This window comes from Mustelus asterias, chromosome 1 (assembly GCF_964213995.1).
Source record: "Mustelus asterias chromosome 1, sMusAst1.hap1.1, whole genome shotgun sequence".
In the NCBI taxonomy this organism is placed as follows: Eukaryota; Metazoa; Chordata; class Chondrichthyes; order Carcharhiniformes; family Triakidae; genus Mustelus; species Mustelus asterias.
The window spans coordinates 51,770,353-51,793,285 of NC_135801.1; the positions used below are offsets into that span (position 1 = coordinate 51,770,353).

Below are 22,933 nucleotides of genomic sequence, written 5' to 3' on the forward strand. Positions count from 1 at the left end.
GAAATTTGAAAATTTGAGAGTGCGTCCCAATCTATTAAAAAAATAATTCAGACTCTGCATTTGCAGGTATTTTGATGAAACATGCTAGAATATAATCTACATGTAGCAAACATTCTTGGCTACTAATCATTTATCAGCTTGAATTGGGGGAATTCACAAGCTATTAAACCAGAGGCCTCACACCTGAACTTGATCAGAACATGTTTAGAAATTTATCTATAAGCCATGCATGTTTCATACTTTGTAAAACATACTTACTTGATATTCACACATATGTACTTCATGAACTGCAACTATTAATGTGAATGTTGCCTGATTTTCCTCTCCTCTACTCTGGCATGGACATTAATTATAGGGTGGAATTTTCTGAAAAACATTCTAAGTGTCGAACGGACAAGAAAACAGGAGGTTTTCTTGCCGTTTTTTTCATTGAGGTAAGCAATGGGAATTTATGGCATTCTGTGCAACACAGAAGCCCTAATGAGAATCTCGCCAGTAAGGGGGAGGGTGGAGCCTCAGCTCGCCTATATTGAAATTTTGCCAGCAAAACGGGGCCATCAAGATCACGAGAGGCGAGAAACTGCGTAAACCCGATTTTTTGCCTTTTGCCCCATCTTACCGGCTCGCCACGCCAATTGACTGGCAAGACTATGCCCATAATGTTCCTCAGCTAACTTAAGAGTGAATGGAACTTCCCTGTACATTTTTTAAGCAGTCTGCCTAGCATTTAAGAAGAATATAAAGCACAGAATCCTTAAAGTTTAGGTAAAATGTGACTTTTAGTAAGGAACCACCAACTAAAGAAAATTAAATATGTATATGGTAGCTGCTAGTTCATGGCATAAACATTCTGTATTTCTGCCAATAAAAATATTAATGTTAAAGTGGGACAAAAGCATAGTTCATATTTAGTATATACAACCTTTGGCTTCCAACTCTTTGATTGATTACGAAGCAACCTCAGAGCACTTGTGTATTCAGCTTGTATCTTTCTTGCAGGAACAATGAGGTCACCATCAGATTTTGTTATAACAACTAAATCTGCCATTTCTATTATGCCACGTTTAATACCCTAAGGGAAACAAAATATAATGAATTACATTGACATAATGAACTTTCCTACCAAAGTTTTTAAAGTCCACTCCTTTTCACCCTTCACTAATTTTCTCTGCTAATCTTTTGAAGAAACGTGCTGGAATATGATCTACATGTAGCATACATTCTTGGCTATTAATCATTTCTGAGCTTGGACGAGGGCAAGTTACTCAACCAAGAAATCTCTCAACTGAACTTGATCAGAACAAGTTTAGAAATTTAAAATTTATTAGCCTTGTATGCTTCATACTTTGTAGAACATATTTACTTGATGTTCACACATTTACACTTTCAGAATTTCAACTATTAATGCGAATGCTGCCTGATTAGCTTCTCCCCAACTCTGGCATTAACTTTAATAATAATGTTCCTCATGACATCAATTGAGATCAGCTAACTTAAGAGTGAATGGAACTTCCCTGTACACTTTTCAAGTCTTCTGGCGAGCTTGCATTAGTCGCTTTAAATTCCAACTTGGCAGAAAAGCCATTACTTAATGACATGCAACCAAGCAACAGCAGAGGGTTTCTGAGGTTTGACACATTAACGTATAAACTTTCATGAGATTCTCAATATTTTTCTTTTCCCCTGCTGCACCTCATTTTCACAATGTATCTTTCAGAAGGACATGTGATGTTCTTGGCTATTGTTCCATTGTTGTCATCAGCACTGCTATGTCATTGCCTGAGGTATAATTCTATTGGGCAATGTTGATTCTGCCACCATACACACACATTATCCCACGACACTTTCAAATCCCAAACAATCTGCCATTTTCCAATGATAATGCAACAGTTTGAACATTAATAAAATGCTGAGACTTCAGCCGAAATGCAAAATGCCCCCACATTTTAGAGGAATTGTCCAAAGAGCATTTTCCAATTTGGTGCAGAAATCTTTTCTAGCAACAAAATTTAAACTGACAATTTAAAAGTTTCCTTTGCATTAATAGCATCCTAGTACTGAATCCATTTAATAATCAAAGTAAAATATGCACAATTATGACTTTTATTTATTAGATTACAACAATAAGGATAATTCTGATCCATTATATAACTGTACAAGTACTATGGTATAATACAGCCAGACTTACATTAAAAATGCATCAAAATAATTTTTAAAACAATTCAACATAAAAATACCAACAATTTTCTAAATGACTCACACCAACCAGGATACTACAGGTTTAGTAGTAGACTAAAATGAAGTCTTTGCATGGATGAAGTCTTTGCACATACTGAAGAAAGCAGGGCTAAGCATACATAGGATCTCTCATGCGTTTTATGACCTCCAGGACCATTTCTTCTTAAATGTTGTGAAGGTTCCAGCCATTAAGAACATAAGTACATAAGGAATAGGAGCAGGAGCAGGCCATCTAGCCCCTCGAGCCTGCCCCGCCATTCAATAAGATCATGGCTGATCTGATAGTGGTTTAGTTCCACTTACCCGCCCGCTCCCCATAACCCTTAATTCCCTTATTGATCAGAAATCTATCTACCTGTGACTTAAACATATTTAACGAGGTAGCCTCCACTGCTACAATGGGCAGAGAATTCCAGAGATTCACTACCCTCTGAGAGAAGAAGTTCCTCCTCAACTCTGTTCTAAACTGACTCCCCCTTATTTTGAGGCTGTGTCCTCTAGTTCTTGTTTCCTTTCTAAGTGGAAAGGATCTCTCTGCCTCTACCCTGTCTAGCCCCTTCATTATCTTATATGTCTCTATAAGATCTCCCCTCAGCCTTCTAAACTCCAACGAGTACAGGCCCAATCTACTCAATCTCTCCTCATAAGCTAATCCCCTCATCTCCGGTATCAACCTGGTGAACCTTCTCTGTACTCCCTCCAAGGCCAATATATTCTTCCGCAAATAAGGGGACCAAAATTGCACACAGTACTCCACTTGCGGCCTCACCAGTACCTTGTACAATTGCAGCAAGACCTCCCTGCTTTTATACTCCATCCCCTTCGTGATAAAGGCCAACATTCCATTTGCCTTCTTGATCACCTGCTGCACCTGCAAACTGAGTTTTTGCGATTCATGCACAGTAGCATGTTGTAAATTTTCCCCATTTAAATAATAGTCCATTTTACTATTATTCCTTCCATTACCACCCTTTTAGGCAGTGAGTTCAATTTCCACCACTTCTGAGTGAAAAAGTTTTTCCTCAAATTATCTCTAAATCTCCTGTCCCTTACCTTAAATCTATGCCCCATGGTTATAGACCCCCTACGAAGGGGAACGAATTCCTTCCTATCTACCCTCTTTATGTCCTTCATAATTTTGTACACCAGGCAACATCCTGTTGAGTTCTCTTCTGCACCCTCTCTAGTGCAATCACAACTTTCCTAGTATGGCAGTCAGAACTGCACACAGTACTCTAGCTGCGGCCTAACAGGCATTTTATACAGCTCCATCATGTCCCTACTGTTATATTCTATGCCTCAGCTAATAAAGGTAAATACCCCAAATGCCTTCTTAAACACCTTATCTACATGTCCTGCTCCCTTTACGGGTCTGTGGACTTGCACCCCAAGGTCCCTCTGGTTCTCTGCACTTTCTAGCATCCTACTGCACACTATGTATTCCCTTGCCTTGTTTGTCCTCTCAAAATGCATAATCTCTCATTTTTCAGAGTTAAATTCCATTTGCCATTGTTCTGTCCATCTGACTAACCCATCTATATCGTCCTGTAATCTAAGGATTTCCTCCTCGCTATTTACCACATCATCAATTTTTGTGAAAACTGCTTCACTGGAACTCCCTTCCTAACAGCACCATGGATGCTCCTACAGCGCACAGACTGGTCCAAGATGACAGCTCACCACCACGTTCTCACGAGCATTTACAGATGGGCTATGGATGTGCCCACACCCCATGAGTGAATGAGAGAAAAAATACTTATGATAAGTTAGCTGATCTTAGTTAGAGTATCAGCTAAAGCATTTAAGTATCCCTCGACCAGGGGTGGGGAAAAGGAAGGAAAAAAATTGTAGTCCTTCCTCTTGACTAACATGCAGTGAATCGTACTGAAAAAAGTGCACCTGTGAAAGCTGAGTGTTTAACTGCAAGACTCTTGTGATCAAAAGCCTTTCATATATATTTGGGATGCTGCTGATATACATAAAACCATACACCAGCAGGAATAAGCGCTTCTAAAACAAGAGGGTATAAACATTAAAGAAAAATCAAAATAGGGTAGCTGTGCAATTTTAATCACAGCTTTCAATATAATCTGCAGCTCAGAATCTTGAGTTTATCTCTGCCCCCTCACACTAAAATGTAAAGAACTCAAACCACATGGAACTATTTTGTTGAAGATAATCATTCACTTTAAATTAAAAGGGATTCTCATAGGATCATAGAAACCCTACAGTGCAGAAAGAGGCTATCTGGCCCATCGAGTCTGCACCGACCACAATCCCACCCAGGCCCTACCCCCATATCCCTACACATTTACCCACTAATCCCTCTAACCTACACATCTCGGGACACTAAGGGGCAATTTTAGCATGGCCAATCAACCTAACCCGCACATCTTTGGACTGTAGGAGGAAACCGGGGCACCCAGAGGAAACCCACGCAGACACGAGGAGAATGTGCAAACTCCACACAGACAGTGACCCAAGCCGGGAATCGAACCCAGGTCCCTGGAGCTGTGAAGCAGCAGCGCTACCCACTGTGCTACCGTGCCGCCCCCTACTGAACACTTAATTTCTGTTAGTTCTAAATTGCTTTCATCAACCGGTAATGCATTAAAATATCCATTAAGAAGCTTCCATCTCACCTGCAATTCATCTCCTCCTGCTGGTGGAACAAATAATATCAGCATATCCACCATATCTGCTACTGCATACTCAGACTGGCCTACACCTGCAAAGAATGCAACATATTGACATTGTTTCATTGAATGGGTTCCAGCAAAACTATATCGATGGACTCTTTCATTGCTTCGAAAGATGAGCGTTCAGCAAAAAAATATCAGACAGTTGGAAACAAATTACCATCAATCAGCAAGATCACTAAACAGTATGAAAATGAATTTAGGTTACTCATTTCAATGATGTTCAACAGGTAATGTATAAAAAGTCTCAAACTAGATTTTATGAAACAAACTCTGAGAAAACAGAAAATGTTATTTCTACTGGTTGTAACAATTCCACACTGCTTCGACAGGCTTTCATCTTCCTGAATATGTTATAATTCCCCAGAGGCCAATAACTTTTAAAAATAAATTTGAACTGCCAGTGAATGGCTTAAAGGATCACTCAACAAGGTTTCAAGTTTTAAGATTTTTATTTTAACACATCAACTAAAAGCAACAGTAACTAAAGACTATTTCAACAGGCAACTTGTATCACAAAAATGAACTGCAGAAAATATCGCCCATTTAACATTTGGAACTACCAAAAATTTGCCTCTATACTTTATTCTGTCCCTTAAAAATCCTCTTGGAACAAGTCCAAGGTGATTTTTAGTTACTTTTTCCTTTTACAGCCAGATAACTTCTAACCCTTGAACTCACTTTCATAGCATGGTTTACCCATATGAATTAGGAGCAGGAGTAGGCCACTCGCGCATCCCCCCCCCCCACCCCAAACTTGCTCAGCCAATCAGTAAGGTCATGGTTAATCTGATTGCGGCTTCAACCCCATATTCCTGCCTGCCCCATAACTTTTCACTCCCATTTTAATCAGGAATCTTATCTAGATTTGCCTTAAAAATATTCAAAGACTCTGCTTCCATTGCCTTTTGAGGAAGAGAGTTCCAGAGACTCATGACTCTTTAAAAAAAATATTCTCATCTCTGTCTTAAATGAGACACTCCATATTTTTAAACACTGACCCCTAGATCCAGATTCTCCGACAAAAGGAAACATCCTTTCCATCAATACTCCTCAGCATCATAAAGGTTTTGATCAAGTTGCCTGACTCTTTTAACTCTAGTGGATGTAAACCTAACCTCTCCAACTTTCCCTCACACAACAACCCACCCATTCCTGGTATTAGTATAATGAACCATCTCTGAACTGCTTCTAATGCATTCATATCTTTCCTTAAATAAGGAAATCATACAGTACGCGCTACTCGAGATGTGGTTTCACTAATGCCTTGTACAACTAAACCATAACCTCCCTCCTTTTGTAATCCATTCCCTTCACAGTAAATGATAATATTCTATTAGCTTTCCTAATTACTTGCAGTACCTGTATGCTAGCCTTTGTGATTCACGACTAGGACACCAGCTCAGAGCTCTCCGATTTCCCAGCATTTAGATTATAAGCTTCTTTTTATTCTTCCGAAATTCTACCCTGAAGATCCATCCCTCTAACCAAGGCTAGGTGAATCTTTGTTTAAACCCGCAACGCCTTGGTCTCTTTAATCTGAGCACAAGCTTCCACTGGGTGGTGAACAATAGAGACTTGCTGCTTCTACGTCTCTCTCAGATTCTGGACTCTCTTTTGAGATTTGATGATATTTTTAGGGCAACATGTAACAAAATCCTATAATGGCTTCATATGAACCGCCACCCTGTGAAAGCCTATTTCCATGGCAATGTGAATCACATGGGCTTGTATCCAGGTAGAAATACTAATTGGCTATCCTTTAGACTCCCAACCCCATTCCAACTTGGAACTAAATAGACAGTTCAAAGTATAACTATTTATAAAACCTCACATTCCTAACACCTTCCTGGGACTTGAGAGTAGCAGTCTATTCACCAGTAGCACAAATTGACTACAGGCGGGAACACCTAGCACCTTCCAACCAGAGTGGTGATCAGGCAAGGATGAGTCAAATGGTTCAATTTTTCCACTCCTCCTTTGACTGTGACAGGTTTTTTTTCTGAGAAGGATATACTTGCTAATTCGGTGAGTGTTTAATTGTTTATATGCTGTGATCATAAAATAACCAATTGGACAGGTTTTCTTGAATTTAACAAAGAAAGATGTCCAATTAAAATAATAAAATATGCTCAGATTTTCATGCACACACACTCGAAGTTCATATATACAAGTAGATTACAGGATGGGGAGGATGCATTGAGTATTTTGAATTCATAAAAATAAAAGGAGTATACAATTACCAAGCCAATTAACTTCAATTATGTGCTGACCAGGCCATAAAACAGTTGGTGTGGGCAGTAAGGCAGGAGTGGCCAGCCAATTTCTTTTAAAAGGGTTTTCAAAGGATGGAGGAAATCTATCTTTAGGGGCTGTCCTTTGTGGATCAGAAGACAGGTCCTGTAAGTTAGAACCCGATGCCCACCCTGACTTTCTTCCTACCTGCCTGTTGCATTAAACACACAACCTGCATCCCTCGCTTGCCCAAACCCTTCTGGCCCAAGATTTAACTGTCTCTGGGATCTACTGGGCTTTCTTCTGGGCTGCAGTCCAGGCAGTGCTCACTAATGCTTTTGTGGTGATAGCAGGACTAATGAAGCTGCCAGCCAATCCAATTCCTACCCAGTGAGGAGCGCAAGTCTTAGGTTGCCCCTAGTTAACCCACCCGCAATGTGTTATGGCTGTGGGATAGGCTGGCGTGGAGTGGGTCAGTTCCAAGCCACCTTTGCTTTTGGGGGGTGCCATTCACCCCCAAAACATTATTCCCAAAGTCCCAAAACATAATTTGATAAAACCTCACTTTTGTAATAAATGTTTGAATATTTTCTCTAATGATTTAAGTCAGTAAACTTGCAGGACGTGAAAATTCTTATGGTTCAATTAAAGAGCTTTACAAAGAAAAAAATCTGTCAGATTTGTTTTAATATTTTATACACAAAAAAAGCCCACAAAGACTACATCTCTGCTGGTCCCAATTTTTGATTCAGTAATGAGGGCAACTATTTTCAAACAGCTAAAAGAAAAGTTAGTGACCTGTTATAGCTAAACTATAGAACATAGAACAGCACAGTACAGACCCTTCGGCCCTCAATGTTGTGTGGAGCTTTGTCCGAAACCAAGATCAAGCTATCACACTCCCTATCATTCTGGTGTGCTCCATGTGCCTATCCAATAACCGCTTGAAAGTTCCTAAAGTGTCCAACTCCACTATCACAGCAGGCAATCCATTGCACACCCCAACCACTCTCTGAGTAAAGAACCTACCTCGGACATCCCTCCTATATCTCCCACCATGAACCTTATAGTTATGCCCCCTAGTAACAGCTACATCCACCCGAGGAAATAGTCTCTGAACGTCCACTCTATCTATCCCCCTCATCATCTTATAAACCTCTATTAAGACGCCTCTCATCCTCCTCCATTCTAAAGAGAAAAGCCCGAGCTCCCTCAACCTTTCCTCATAAGACCTACCCTCCAAACCAGGCAGCATCCTGGTAAATCTCCTCTGCACTCACTCCAATGCTTCCACATCCTTCTTATAGTGATGTGACCAGAACTGCACACAATATTCCAAATGTGGTCTCACCAAGGTCCTGTACAGTTGCAGCATAACCCCATGGCTCTTAGAAATCATAGAAATCATAGAAACCCTACAGTGCAGAAGGAGGCCATTCGGCCCATCGAGTCTGCACCGACCACAATCCCACCCAGGCCCTACCCCCACATATTTACCCGCTAATCCCACTAACCTACGCATCTCAGGACACTAAGGGGCAATTTTTAACCTGGCCAATCAACCTAACCCGCACATCTTTGGACTGTGGGAGGAAACCGGAGCACCCGGAGGAAACCCACGCAGACACGAGGAGAATGTGCAAACTCCACACAGACAGTCTTAAACTCTTAAACTCAAACCCCCTGTTAATAAACGCTAATACACTATAGGCCTTCTTCACGGCTCTATCCACTTGAGTGACAACCTTCAGAGATCTGTGGATATGAACCCCAAGATCTCTCTGTTCCTCCACATTCATAAACTATATAACAAAAACTGGGGAAAAAATTAAATTTGGAAATCCTACTTACACTCAGGGAAGAAATCTGTTTGCAACATCAGCATGCAAACATGTTGAATTTTGGCTTAGGCAGCATTGAGAGCCTGCAGATAGTGATCCTCGGCTGCTCCTGGGAAATTGACAAGTCCATGCAGCACCACTGGGCCACTCAAATTAATTTTTCCCCAAAGAGACCGGTGTCAAATCTTCTGTGACTGAATTTTTAAAAACATTTGAATGAAGGTCAAGCCTCTCCTTTTCCATCCTTTTCCATTGTTGGCAATGCTAACCTATCTGGTGTCTCCACCCAGCCTCGCTCAAGACTTTACCTACTACCTATCCTCAATCATTCAATTGTCCAATCTGGTCCCAATCAAACTTTCAATAGTCTTGCAGTTCAATTCCAGTTGCTATGATGTTATGGAGGCTGGAGAAAAAGGGCACAGAAGGGTGAGTGGAATCCTCAGGAGAATGAGGGTGTGTGGAAGGGATTGAGAAGGGAGGATACAGAGTTGTACAAAGAGGAAGGGGAGTGAGATGATGGTGGGAAATAAAAGTGAAAGCAAAGTGGTTGATGTTCTTTGGAGCAAGGGAATATAGATGTTGGGGGCAAGGCAGAACAGAGGGGTTGAAAGGAAACTGCACAGTGCAGCAGGCTGCATCCTTCTCACATCCACCATTGGAAAATGCAATTGGTTGTCCTCAGAAGCTCTCTTCCATATCAAACTCCATCGCCCAACCAAAAGGAAAATGAAAAAGAACAAGAGACCAGCAGAAACAAGGGACCAGCAGAAACAAGGGACCAGCAGAAACAAGGGACCAGCAGAAACAAGGGACCAGCAGAAACAAGGGACCAGCAGAAACAGGTGAAACCCTCCAAATGTTTCATTTCACCAGAAAAAACTCCATGGAAATCCATATGTTTATATATGCTTTTGGCTCCTAAGTGGCATTGCTCCTGATGAGTTGGGAGCTTTTTAAAGCAGGTTGACGTAACAAGTAGGGTTATTTAGCAGTCAGTAAACTTTGATTTTAAAATTCTCATTTTTGTTTTAAAATCTCTCCATGGTCCACCCCTCCCCAGTTCTGTAACATGCTCCAGCCCTACAATTGAGATCACTGCGCTTCTTCAATTCGAATTTCCACATCCTTGATTTCCATTGTCCCATCAATGACCGTCATGTCTTCAGTTGCTAGGTCATAAGTTCTGAAATCTCATCTTAAGCCTCTCTGCCCCTCTACCTCCTCCTTTATGATATTCCTCAAAACACTTTGACCTAGTTTTTGGTCAATTAACCTTATGTGGCTCATTATCAAATATTGTTTGTTAACAATCGTGTGGAATCTCTTGGGAAAGTTTATTTTTAAAGGAGCTTCATGCAGACAGTCTTCGACTTTATGTTTAAAAATGGATACCCCCTTTTGAATTTATGATGCCATTTTTTGTATTTTTATAAATATGGTTTATAAATTTGATATGTTTTGAACGGGCCTGGAAAGTTGAGAAACCTCCTGACAAAACACTGGACCAGTTGCACTCTGCACTCACTAGGCTGTAACTCCGGATCGGAAGGTCACTATGGAGAATGGTTACTGTGGCCTGCTGGCAGCATGCTATCTGGCTGAAGTACAGTCCAGAAATTGGAAAAACTGTTTTTGAAAACTGGAAAATGAGGCCACAATTTGCTGGTAAAAATCAAGCTGGCTGATTTTCCATTGATTATGTGATCTTTCATGCCTGCGGTCTGAAGTTCGGACAGCTACGGAAAGCTGTTGCTGTGCCCTGTCCCCAGTTTACTCGCATATCTTCAGGCTTCCCCAAAGTACTTCACAGCTCATTAATTTTTGAAGTCATTACTGTCATTTAGGTAAAGGCAGTATCCAATCATTACACTTCAAGATCCCACAAAAAGCAAAAGAGATGGATAATAAATTAATCGATTTTGGTTGGTGGCAATTAAGGGATAAATATCTGCCAGCTCACTAGGAGGATTTCTGGCTTTGAAAATATTGTAAGAGTTTTAACAACACCAGGTTAAAGTCCAACAGGTTTATTTGGTAGCAAACACCATTAGCTTTCGGAACGCTGCTCCTTCGTCAGATGGATCGTCAGATCAATTACACTCCATCTGACGAAGGAGCAGCGCTCCGAAAGCTAATGGTGTTTGCTACCAAATAAACCTGTTGGACTTTAACCTGGTGTTGTTAAAACTCTTACTGTGTTCACCCCAGTCCAACGCCGGCATCTCCACATTTTGAAAATATTTACAGAATTTTAAACATTCATCTGAACCATCAGATGAGAACCTGGTTTAACATCTCAGCTGAAAGACAGCATTTTCAACAGTGCAATATTTATATTTATGCTTATATTAGAGGGCAAATATTAGATATAAAATTGAAAGTCAAGAAATGTACAGAACCAAGACCACTCCCAGTTCACAATATTGACTGCATAGGATGCAGAGGGTTTCAGAGACAGTGCAACACATACGAGAGTGTGGCCGTGGGAGCCTTCAACACTGACTCCAGACTCTATTAAGTTTCTTGGCATCAAAACAAACAAGGAAATCGCCTACTGATTACCTTCTCTCAATTAATGAATCAGTACTCCTCCATGCTGAACCTCACTTATGGAACATGCACTAACATAACAAGGATATAAAATATATTCTGGGTGGAGACTTCAAGGTCCATCAGCAAGAGTGGCTCGGTGGCACTACTGCTAACTGACCTGATAGACTCGGTGTGTAGCAGTTGATGAGAAAACCAACACAAGGGAAAAACCTACTTGACGTTGTCCTCACCAATCTACCTGTTGCAGATGCAACATCAATTACAGTACTGGTAGGACTGACCACTGCACAATCCTGATGTAGACAAAATCTCTTTACAACAAGAACATCTTCAGCAAACTAAAAGTGATTGATTCCGAACACATCTAGCAGCTGAAAACTGGGCATATATGAGGCACTGTTGGCCATCACCAGCAGAATTGCATTCCACCACAATCTATAACCTCATTGCACAGCATACCCGTCACTCTAGCATTAGCACCTAGCCAGGGGATCAACAGATTTAACAAGGTGAGTACAAAAGCATTCCTAGGAACAAAATCAGATAAACCTAAAAAATGTGTCGTCAAATTGGTGAACCTACAACACAGGACTACATGCATGTAAAACAGTGGAAGGAGCATGTTATGGAGTGAGCTAAGTGATTCCAAAACCAATGAGTCAGGTCAAACCACTGTAGTCCTGCCACATACAATTAAACAACTAAACAGAGGACAGATGCACAAACACCCCCATCCTCAATGGAGCAAGACCTGGACAACATTCAGGCTTGAGTTGATAAGCGACATGTAACATACCACCGACAGCAATAGCAGGAACAAATGGACAACCACTACCCAGGATAGTGGGGGTTTCAGCAATGATAATACCATTGAATGTCATGGGGTGATGGTTAGATTCTCTCTTGTTGGAGATAGTCATTGCCTGGCACTTGTGTGGTGCAAACGTTACTTGCCACTTGTGAACCCAAGCCTGGATATTGTCCAGGTCTTGCTGCATTTACACGTGGACCTCTTCAGTATCTGAGGAGTCATGAATGGTGCTAAACATTGCTCAGTAGTGACCTTTTAATGGAAAGAAAAAAAAAATCATTGATGAAGCGGCTGAAGATGGTCAGGCATAGGACACTACCCTGAGGAACTCCTGTAGTGATGTCTCATAACTGAGATGATTGACCTCCAACAATGCCCACAACCATTTGTGCTAGATATGACTAGGGTGGCACGATGACACAGTGGTTAACACTGCTACCTCACAGTGCCAGAGATCCAGGTTCAATTCCAGCCTTGGGTGACTTGTCTGTGTGGAGTTCTCCCCATGTCTGCATGGGTTCCCTCCAGATGTTCCGGTTTCCTCCCACAGTCCAAAGATGTGCGAGTTAGGTTGATTGGCCATGCTAAATTGCCCCTTAGTGTCAGGGGGATCAGCAGGGTAAATACATGGGATTATGGAGACAGGTCCTTGGTCGGATTGTTTTCGGTACAGGCTCAATGGGGTCAAATGGTCTCCTTCTGTGCTGTAGGGGTTCTATGATTCTTTCAACCAGTGGAGAGTTCCCTCCCCCACATTCCCATTGCCTCCAGTTTTGCTTGGGCTCCCTGATGCCACACTTGGTCAAATGCTGCTTGATGTCAAGGACTGCCACTCTCATCTCATCTATTCTTCTGTCCATATTTGAACCAAGAATGTAATGAGGCCAGGAGCTGAGTGGTGGAACCTAAACCAAGGGTCAGTGAGCAGGTTATTGCAAGTGCAGATTGATAGCACTGTTGATGACTCCTTCCGTCACTTTACTGATGATCAAGAATAGAGTGATAGGGCAGTAATTGGCCAGGTTGGATTTGTCCTGCTTTTTATGTACAGGACATATCTGGGAAATTTTCCACACTGCCAGGTATATAATGTCTGGAGCACAGGTCCTCTGTGCTATTGTCAGGGCCCATTGCCTTTGCAGTATCCAGTGCCTTCAGCCATTTCTTGATATCATGTGGAGTAAATTGAATTGATTTAAGATTAGCATCTGTAATACAGAGAATCTTTGAAGAAGGCCAAGATGGATCATCCACTCAGCACTCCTGGCTGAGGACTGCTGCAAATGTTTCAGCTCCTTTTTTTGCTTCGATGTGCTGGGTTGCCCCATCGAGGACAGGGATATTTCTGGAGCCTCCTCCTCCAGTGATTTGTTTAATTGTCCACCACTATTCATGACTGGATGTGACAGGGCTGCAGAGCTTAGATCTGATCCACTAATTGCAAAATCACTTAGCATTGTCTATTGCTTGCTGCTTGACAGACAAGTAGTCCTGTGTTGTAGCTTCACCAAGTTGCTACCTTTTTTTCCCATATACCTGGCGCTGCTCCTGGCATGTCCATCTGCAATCTTCATCAAACCAGGGCTGATCCCCTGGCTTGGTAATAATGATAGAGTGGGGGATATGCCAGGTCCTGAGGTTACAGATTATGCTTTAATACAGTTCTGCTCAAATGGCCCACAGCACCTCATGGTTGCCAGATCTGTTTGAAATCTATCCCAATTAGCACAGTGATAGTGCCACACAACATGATGGAGGATATCCTCAATGTGAAGATGGGACTTCGTCTCCACATGGATTATGCAGTGGTCACTCGTACTGATGCTGTCATGGACAGAGGCACCTGTGGCAGACAGGTTGGTGAGGATGAGGTCAAGTATGTTTTCCCTCTTGTTGGTTCCCTCATTATCTGCCCAAGACCCAGTCTAGCAGCAATGTCTTTTAGGACTCAGCCAGCTCGGTTTGTAGTAGTGCTACTGAGCCACGCTTAAATGATGGGCATTGAATCTCCCACCCAGAGTACATTCTGTGTCCTTGCCAGGAGTCAATGTTGAGGACTCCCAGGACAATTCCCTCCTGACTATATAACACTATGTCACACCACCTCTGCTGCGGCTCAATCTTCCGACGGGACAGGACATACGCAGGGAAGGTGATGCCTGAGACAATATCTGTAAGATATGATTCTGAGAGTATGACTATGTCAGGCTGTTGCTTGACTATTCTGTGAGTACAAAAGCCTGAGATTAATCTTAGGCCATCAGTACCAGCCCTTTCATGTCACATAGTTCAAAACCTTTCAAAGTAGAAGAATTATTACTTATACTATGTTCTCAAAATTCCTTATGAAATCTACCCAATTTCAGAACTGGTTCCCCCACCTGATTACTTAGTCTATACATGAATCTTTAGATGTGAGTCACAATGCAATCCATCCTTTCAGTTGGTAATGTGTTTCTTGAATAAAGTACCATTATTGCTATTATTTGATCCATAGTAAATTCAAAACATGCTAATGACATTTAATGAGAGAGACGTGGTACTACAAGTGACCTGTTAAATAAAGAATTAAGAAATTATGTACATTATGATTCTAAAAGAGTTCACACATTAACTTACCTACAGTCTCTACAAGAACTAGATCATATCCTGCTCCTTCACATAAAATAATTGCTTCATTTGTGGTTCTGGTTACTCCTCCCAACATACCCAGAGTAGGTGATGGACGGATATAAGCATTCATATCTCTTGAAAGTTCAGTCATCCGCGTTTTGTCACCCAAGAGTGACCCTGAAAGTTAAAATAGCAAAATTAAAACAATTTCTCTCATGAAAGGTCGATAAGTCCCCTGGGCCTGATGAAATGTATCCTAGGATTCTTTGGGAGACAAGGGATGAGATTGCAGAGCCTTTGGCTTTGATCTTTGGGTCCTCGCTGTCCACGGGGATAGTGCCAGAGGACTGGAGAATGGCGAATGTTGTTCCTCTGTTTAAGAAAGGGAATCGAAATGACCCTGGTAATTATAGACCGGTTAGTCTTACTTCGGTGGTTGGTAAATTGATGGAAAAGGTCCTTAGGGATGGGATTTACGACCATTTAGAAAGATGCGGATTAATCCGGGATAGTCAGCACGGATTCGTGAAGGGCAAGTCGTGCCTCACAAATTTGATAGAATTTTTTGAGGAGGTAACTAAGTGTGTTGATGAAGGTAGGGCAGTTGATGTCATATACATGGATTTTAGTAAGGCGTTTGATAAGGTCCCCCATGGTCAGCTTATGATGAAAGTGAGGAGGTGTGGGATAGAGGGAAAGTTGGCCGATTGGATAGGTAACTGGCTGTCTGATCGAAGACAGAGGGTGGTGTTGGATGGAAAATTTTCTGATTGGAGGCAGGTTGCTAGCGGAGTGCCACAGGGATCAGTGCTTGGTCCTCTGTTCTTTGTGATTTTTATTAATGACTTAGAGGAGGGGGCTGAAGGGTGGATCAGTAAATTTGCTGATGGCACCAAGATTGGTGGAGTAGTGGATGAGGTGGAGGGCTGTTGTAGGCTGCAAAGAGACATAGATAGGTTGCAAAGCTGGGCTGAAAAATGGCAAATGGAGTTTAACCCTGATAAATGCGAGGTGATTCATTTTGGTAGGACTAATTTAAATGTGGATTACAGGGTCAAAGGTAGGGTTCTGAAGACTGTGGAGAAACAGAGAGATCTTGGGATCCATATCCACAGATCTCTAAAGGTTGCCACTCAAGTGGATAGAGCTGTGAAGAAGGCCTATAGTGTGTTAGCTTTTATTAACAGGGGGTTGGAGTTTAAGAGCCGTGGGGTTATGCTGCAACTGTACAGGACCTTGGTGAGACCACATTTGGAATATTGTGTGCAGTTCTGGTCACCTCACTACAAGAAGGATGTGGAAGCACTGGAAAGAGTGCAGAGGAGATTTACCAGGATGCTGCCTGGTTTGGAGGGTAGGTCTTATGAGGAAAGGTTGAGGGAGCTAGGGCTGTTCTCTCTGGAGCGGAGGAGGCTGAGGGGAGACTTAATAGAGGTTTATAAAATGATGAAGGGGATAGATAGATAGAGTGAACGTTCAAAGACTATTTCCTCGGGTGGATGGAGCTATTACAAGGGGGCATAACTATAGGGTTCGTGGTGGGAGATACAGGAAGGATATCAGAGGTAGGTTCTTTACGCAGAGAGTGGTTGGGGTGTGGAATGGACTGCCTGCAGTGATAGTGGAGTCAGACACTTGAGGAACATTTAAGCGGTTATTGGATAGGCACATGGAGGACACCAGGATGATAGGGAGTGGGATAGCTTGATCTTGGTTTCAGATAAAGCTCGGCACAACATCGTGGGCCGAAGGGCCTGTTCTGTGCTGTACTGTTCTATGAAATATAGTACTACTATGTTTGATGCCATTTCAAGAGTGTTTTAACTTTGAAATGGTCCAAGTTCAAATACTTGAAATATATATCATTTTTGCATCTACAATGCTAGCAATTTTCTTGTGGTTAGAGATTACAAATACATAGCCTATGATTATCTGTTTTCTAATTGGTTATTGAATTATTTGTTTGCTTAATGCATCAATTGCATGAAAGATACTTTTTCCTTTCTTCCTGTTACTGGCTTGATGGGCGTGTTACTTTTACTTTCTTCATATTTCTGTCTACAGCTTTCACTGTTTCCCTATTATGCTTCCATTTTTCCCTCAATGTTTATCTCTCAGTCAGTGCTGCTATTTCTCACTGCATTTTTTCCTAACTTTGTTTTCTGACACTTTTCTTTCTATTACTTTTTCAGACTTTCCAGAGGGTGGCACAGTGGTTAACACTGCTGCCTCACAGTCCAGGGACCAGGTTCAATTCCTGGCTTTGGTCACTGTCTGTGTGGAGTTTGCACATTCTCCCCATGTCTGCATGGATTTCCTCTTGGTGCTCTGGTTTCCTCCCACAATCCAAAGATGCGCGAGTTAGGTGAATTGGCCATGCTAAATTGCCCCTTAGTGTCAGGTGTCTAGCTAGGGTAAATGCATGGGGTTATGAGGATAGGGCATGGGTGGGATTGTGGTCAGTGCAGACTTGATGGGCCGAATGGCCTCCTTCTGCACTGTAGGATCCTATGACTACTCCTTGTACTTTATTTGCATTCCCAACAATTTTGTACAACAGCTGACTTCTATCACAACAATCTTTAGCTGCTGCTATTTAACTCTGTGATCTCTCCCGGAGAGATTGTTGCTGTTTCATCATCATCATACAATCCCTCTGATTGTTGCTACTGTATCATAGTGTTTCCATTTTTAGTTTTCTTCATATTCAATCTTACCTCCCTGCCCCCTTCGCAAGTCTTTTGTCAGATCAGGAATAACAAAAGCTTTAAGCAAACGATTGATTTAGAAACCTTGCCCACGTGTCCTGAAAAGCTGATTAACACACGCAAAGTAAAAATGCTCTTCTCACTCAATTAGCCGATCAATGTGTTCCTCTTGCTTCAGCCTCCAGCATATTTGAATAAAATGAGCTAATGCACATAAATACATATTAAAACCATTTTGCTTCTCAGCCTTTTGGCTAAGATTAAGCGTCTGATCAAGCCAAAGATGAAGTGCAATGCCTTTTCTTGTCAGCTTGCATCTTGTATGTCTCTCTTGTGGGGACCATGAATTGGATTCCATTTGAATTTGTTTTTGGAGTTTTCAATTTGAATTAGTTTTGTCCTGTCCATTCTGTGCATTGGCTTTGTAACTTTAAGACTGGAGTAAAATTTAAAATAATATTTAACATAAGCTTACTGCAGTGTGCTAGCTTGGTTTGAGCGCTGGTCCTTTAGCCACAGAAGTTGAGTTTAAGCCCCTCTTTGTAATTTGAATACAATCAAACGCATGAAACTTCAGTGCAGTATCAAGAGATTGCTGCCGATAACTAAGTTCCCCATCTGATCTCTCAAGTGGACATAAAAGATCCCATGTACTATTCAGAAATGAGCACAGTAGTTTTCCAGCTATTCTGTATACCTCAACCAATGTGCTACTCTGCATTTCCCCACCTTTCAAACCGTTACACACCATCATAGCCAAAAGCCTGGACCACGAAAATAGATTCTCAAGTTTTATTATACCATTACTGTGCACATATATGTTATGATGTGGAGATGCCGGCGTTGGACTGGGGTAAACACAGTAAGAAGTTCAACAACACCAGGTTAAAGTCCAACAGGTTTATTTGGTAGCAAAAGCCACACAAGCTTTCGGAGCTGCAAGCCCCTTCTTCAGGTGAGTGGGAATTCTGTTCACAAACAGAGCATATAAAGACACAAACTCAATTTACATTAATAATGGTTGGAATGCGAATACTTACAACTAATCCAGTCTTTAAGAAACAAAACAATGTGAGTGGAGAGAGCATCAAGACAGGCTAAAAAGATGTGTATTGTCTCCAGACAAGACAGCCAGTGAAACTCTGTGGGGGTTACAAATAGTGTGCCATGAACCCAATATCCCGGTTGAAGCCGTCCTCGTGTGTGCGGAACTTGGCTATCAGTTTCTGCTCAGCGACTCTGCGCCGTCGTGTGTCGCGAAGGCCGCCTTGGAGAACGCTTACCCGAATATCAGAGGCCGAATGCCCGTGACCGCTGAAGTGCTCCCCAACAGGAAGAGAACAGTCTTGCCTGGTGATTGTCGAGTGGTGTTCATTCATCCGTTGTCGCAGCGTCTGCATAGTTTCCCCAATGTACCATGCCTCGGGACATCCTTTCTTGCAGCGTATCAGGTAGACAACGTTGGCCGAGTTGCAAAAGTATGTACCGTGTACCTGGTGGTAGACACACGGAACAGCCATGGGGACCAAATTCGCACCTCAATATGCCAACATCTTCATGCACAGGTTCGAACAAGACTTCTTCACCGCACGGGACCTTCAACCGATGCTATACACTAGGTACATCGATTACATTTTCTTCCTTTGGACTCATGGTGAACAATCACTGAAACAACTCTATGATGACATCAACAAGTTCCATCCCACCATCAGACTCACCATAGACTACTCTCCGGAATCGGTTGCATTCTTGGACACACGCATCTCCATTAAGGACGGTCACCTCAGCACCTCACTGTACCGCAAGCCCACGGATAACCTCACGATGCTCCACTTCTCCAGCTTCCACCCTAAACACGTTAAAGAAGCCATCCCCTACGGACAAGCCCTCCGTATACACAGGATCTGCTCGGATGAGGAGGATCGCAACAGACACCTCCAGACGCTGAAAGATGCCCTCATAAAAACAGGATATGGCGCTCGACTCATTGATCAACAGTTCCAACGCGCCACAGCAAAAAACCGCACCGACCTCCTCAGAAGACAAACACGGGACACAATGGACAGAGTACCCTTCGTTGTCCAGTACTTCCCTGGAGCGGAGAAGCTATGGCATCTCCTCCGGAGCCTTCAACATGTCATTGATGAAGACGAACATCTCGCCAAGGCCATCCCCACACCCCCACTTCTTGCCTTCAAACAACCGCACAACCTCAAACAGACCATTGTCCGCAGCAAACTACCCAGCCTTCAGGAGAACAGTGACCATGACACCACACAACCCTGCCACAGCAACCTCTGCAAGACGTGCCGGATCATCGACACAGATGCCATCATCTCACGTGAGAACACCATCCACCAGGTACACACTCTTGCAACTCGGCCAACGTTGTCTACCTGATACGCTACAAGAAAGGATGTCCCGAGGCATGGTACATTGGGGAAACTATGCAGACGCTGCGACAACGGATGAATGAACACCGCTCGACAATCACCAGGCAAGACTGTTCTCTTCCTGTTGGGGAGCACTTCAGCGGTCACGGGCATTCGGCCTCTGATATTCGGGTAAGCGTTCTCCAAGGCGGCCTTCGCGACACACGACGGCGCAGAGTCGCTGAGCAGAAACTGATAGCCAAGTTCCGCACACACGAGGATGGCCTCAACCGGGATATTGGGTTCATGGCACACTATTTGTAACCCCCACAGAGTTTCACTGGCTGTCTTGTCTGGAGACAATACACATCTTTTTAGCCTGTCTTGATGCTCTCTCCACTCACATTGTTTTGTTTCTTAAAGACTTGATTAGTTGTAAGTATTCGCATTCCAACCATTATTAATGTAAATTGAGTTTGTGTCTTTATATGCTCTGTTTGTGAACAAAATTCCCACTCACCTGAAGAAGGGGCTTGCAGCTCTGAAACTTGTGTGGCTTTTGCTACCAAATAAACCTGTTGGACTTTAACCTGGTGTTGTTAAACTTCTTACCACATATATGTTGCCATGTTTGTCTACATTACAACTGTGACTACACTTCAAAAAGAGCTTTAATGGCTATGAAGCATTTTGGACCATCCCAAGAATGTGAAAGGCACTCTATAAATGCAAGTTGTTGTTTCTTTCAGCACAAAATCTGAGCGCTTACAGTCCAGTGTAGTAATGAAGGATTGCTGCATCCTTTAGAATGGACATTAACGGCCAACCTGTTTCACTGATTAAGTTGGACATTAAGGATCCCATGACACTCAAAGAACAGGAACACTAGCAATAAAAGATTTATATGTCACGCATTTGCTCTTTATGAAATCTTGTGAGAAAAATTGTTTTCATATTTGCCTACTTAATATCCAATGCAGCAACTAAGTTAACCATTAATATTTTAATGTGAATATCATCATGCTCTAAATACATGAAGCATATCAGCTCTAGTTGTGACATAACGCATGCTTCTGGCAAAATCAGTTCTGGACAGTAAAAACCTGTTGTGAAATTTTGTGAAACCCATGGCATGAAATAAAAAAAGGGCAGCTACGTGTAATGACAAGGCCATTATCTGAATTGGTTTTCAGATAATTGTATAAACTCAACTTTTTCTCATGTCACCAGAACATCCCAATGTAATTACCATACTACAACCTCAAGAGACAAACTGTATTGTGTAATCCAAATATATGGTGCATTGGATGTTCTATCAATTAGTGGTACAGTGCACTGTCAGACAAGTTCCTGATCTGAGTCATGTCATCCAAGGAAGTAATAATAGATGCAATAGCTGAGTATAGAAATACAATTTTAACAGGAGCCCTGTCAGACTACAACACTGGTCAAGAAATGGTGTATAATTACATTTGGCCTTGGTGCCCCTGAATCAGGTAGAGAAAAAAGTCACAAAACTCAATGAAAGCAAATGTGGATGTCTAGCAAAGATATATCCAAATAAGCTGCCAACAGTTTATTGCAATAAAAATACATCACCTGCCAAAGTGTAAAATAAAAACAATTAATAATTGAAGTGATTACAAGTCAATAATCTGATTTTGGATGCAAAATGGTGACAGAAAAAGATCTACTTTGTTCCAAAACAAAAAGGATATTAACTGAGCAAAATCAAATTCATTTCTGTTAACTATCATTTTTGTCAATAATTCCAAAGAACAGTAGATGCTCATAGCATAGGAAGCTTTCATCACTGAAACAGTGGCAGCTGTACTATCTACAAGATGCATTGCAGCAACTCACCAAAGGTCATCGGAAGGCACCTTCGAAACCCATGACCACTACTATCTAGAAGGACAGCAGACATATTGAACACCATCATCTGGAAGATTACCTCCAAGCCACTCATCATCCTGACTTGGAAATATATCACTGTTCCTTCACAGTTACTGGATCAAAAACCTGGAATGCCTTCCCTAAACCATAGACTGTAGTAGTTCAAGAAGGAAACTCACCATCACTTTTTCAAAGGCAATTATATACTGCTAATTCTCCTGATGCTAATGGTCAATTTAGCATGGCCAATCAACCGAATCCGCACATCTTTGGAGTGTGGGAGGAAACCGGAGCACTTGGAGGAAACCCACGCAGACACGAGGAGAATGTGCAAACTCAACACAGACAGTGACCCAAGCCGGGAATCGAACCCAGGTCTCTGGAGCTGTGAAGCAGCGGTGCTAACCACTGTGCTACCGTGCCGCCCAGAATGGCAAATAAATGCTGGCCTAGCCAATGTCGCCCCTCATACTTGTGGTTGCACTTTGCTGGAGCAACCCAAACTAATCTCACTGTCTTGCCCTTTCTCAATAGCTGTAGCTTCCTCCATTTTAATTGTTTATCTAATCTTAAAAGGTGCAATGATTTCAAACTTAATTATTCCATGAGAAAGTTGTCCATGCCCGAAAGACAAAAAGAATAAACTTGCATTTATATAGCAGCAGATTTAACTATCAGCCTGGATTAGTGGTCAAGTTTCTGGAATGGAGCTTGAATCCATAACCTTTTGGTGCAGAGGCAAGTATGCCACCAGGTTGATATCTAACAAATCTCTGTATATGAGAAACTGCTCCTAACCTCTCTCCTCACTCTTAAATAACAATTTAAATTGATTATCCCTGATCACATACTCCCTAGCCAGAGATAGTAATTCCCTATTTTAAAATTATAAAAATCCTTCACTATTTATAATGAAATTTATATTAAATAAATCCAGTAAGAAAATCAGGGCACTTAAGAAGTG

At 42.0% G+C, this 22,933-nt stretch overlaps 1 protein-coding gene across 1 annotated transcript in view; it reads right to left on the reverse strand.

Moving 5' to 3' along the window:
• Positions 1-22,933, reverse strand: part of mmaa (metabolism of cobalamin associated A) — a 39,711-nt gene that overhangs the window by 10,064 nt on the left and 6,714 nt on the right. The window contains exons 3-5 of the mRNA XM_078212269.1: positions 15,000-15,170; positions 4,881-4,966; positions 923-1,072 (exon numbers count right to left, since the gene is read on the reverse strand). Of these exons, the coding sequence (XP_078068395.1) occupies positions 923-1,072; positions 4,881-4,966; positions 15,000-15,170 (407 nt within the window). The remainder of the gene's footprint in view (positions 1-922; positions 1,073-4,880; positions 4,967-14,999; positions 15,171-22,933) is intronic.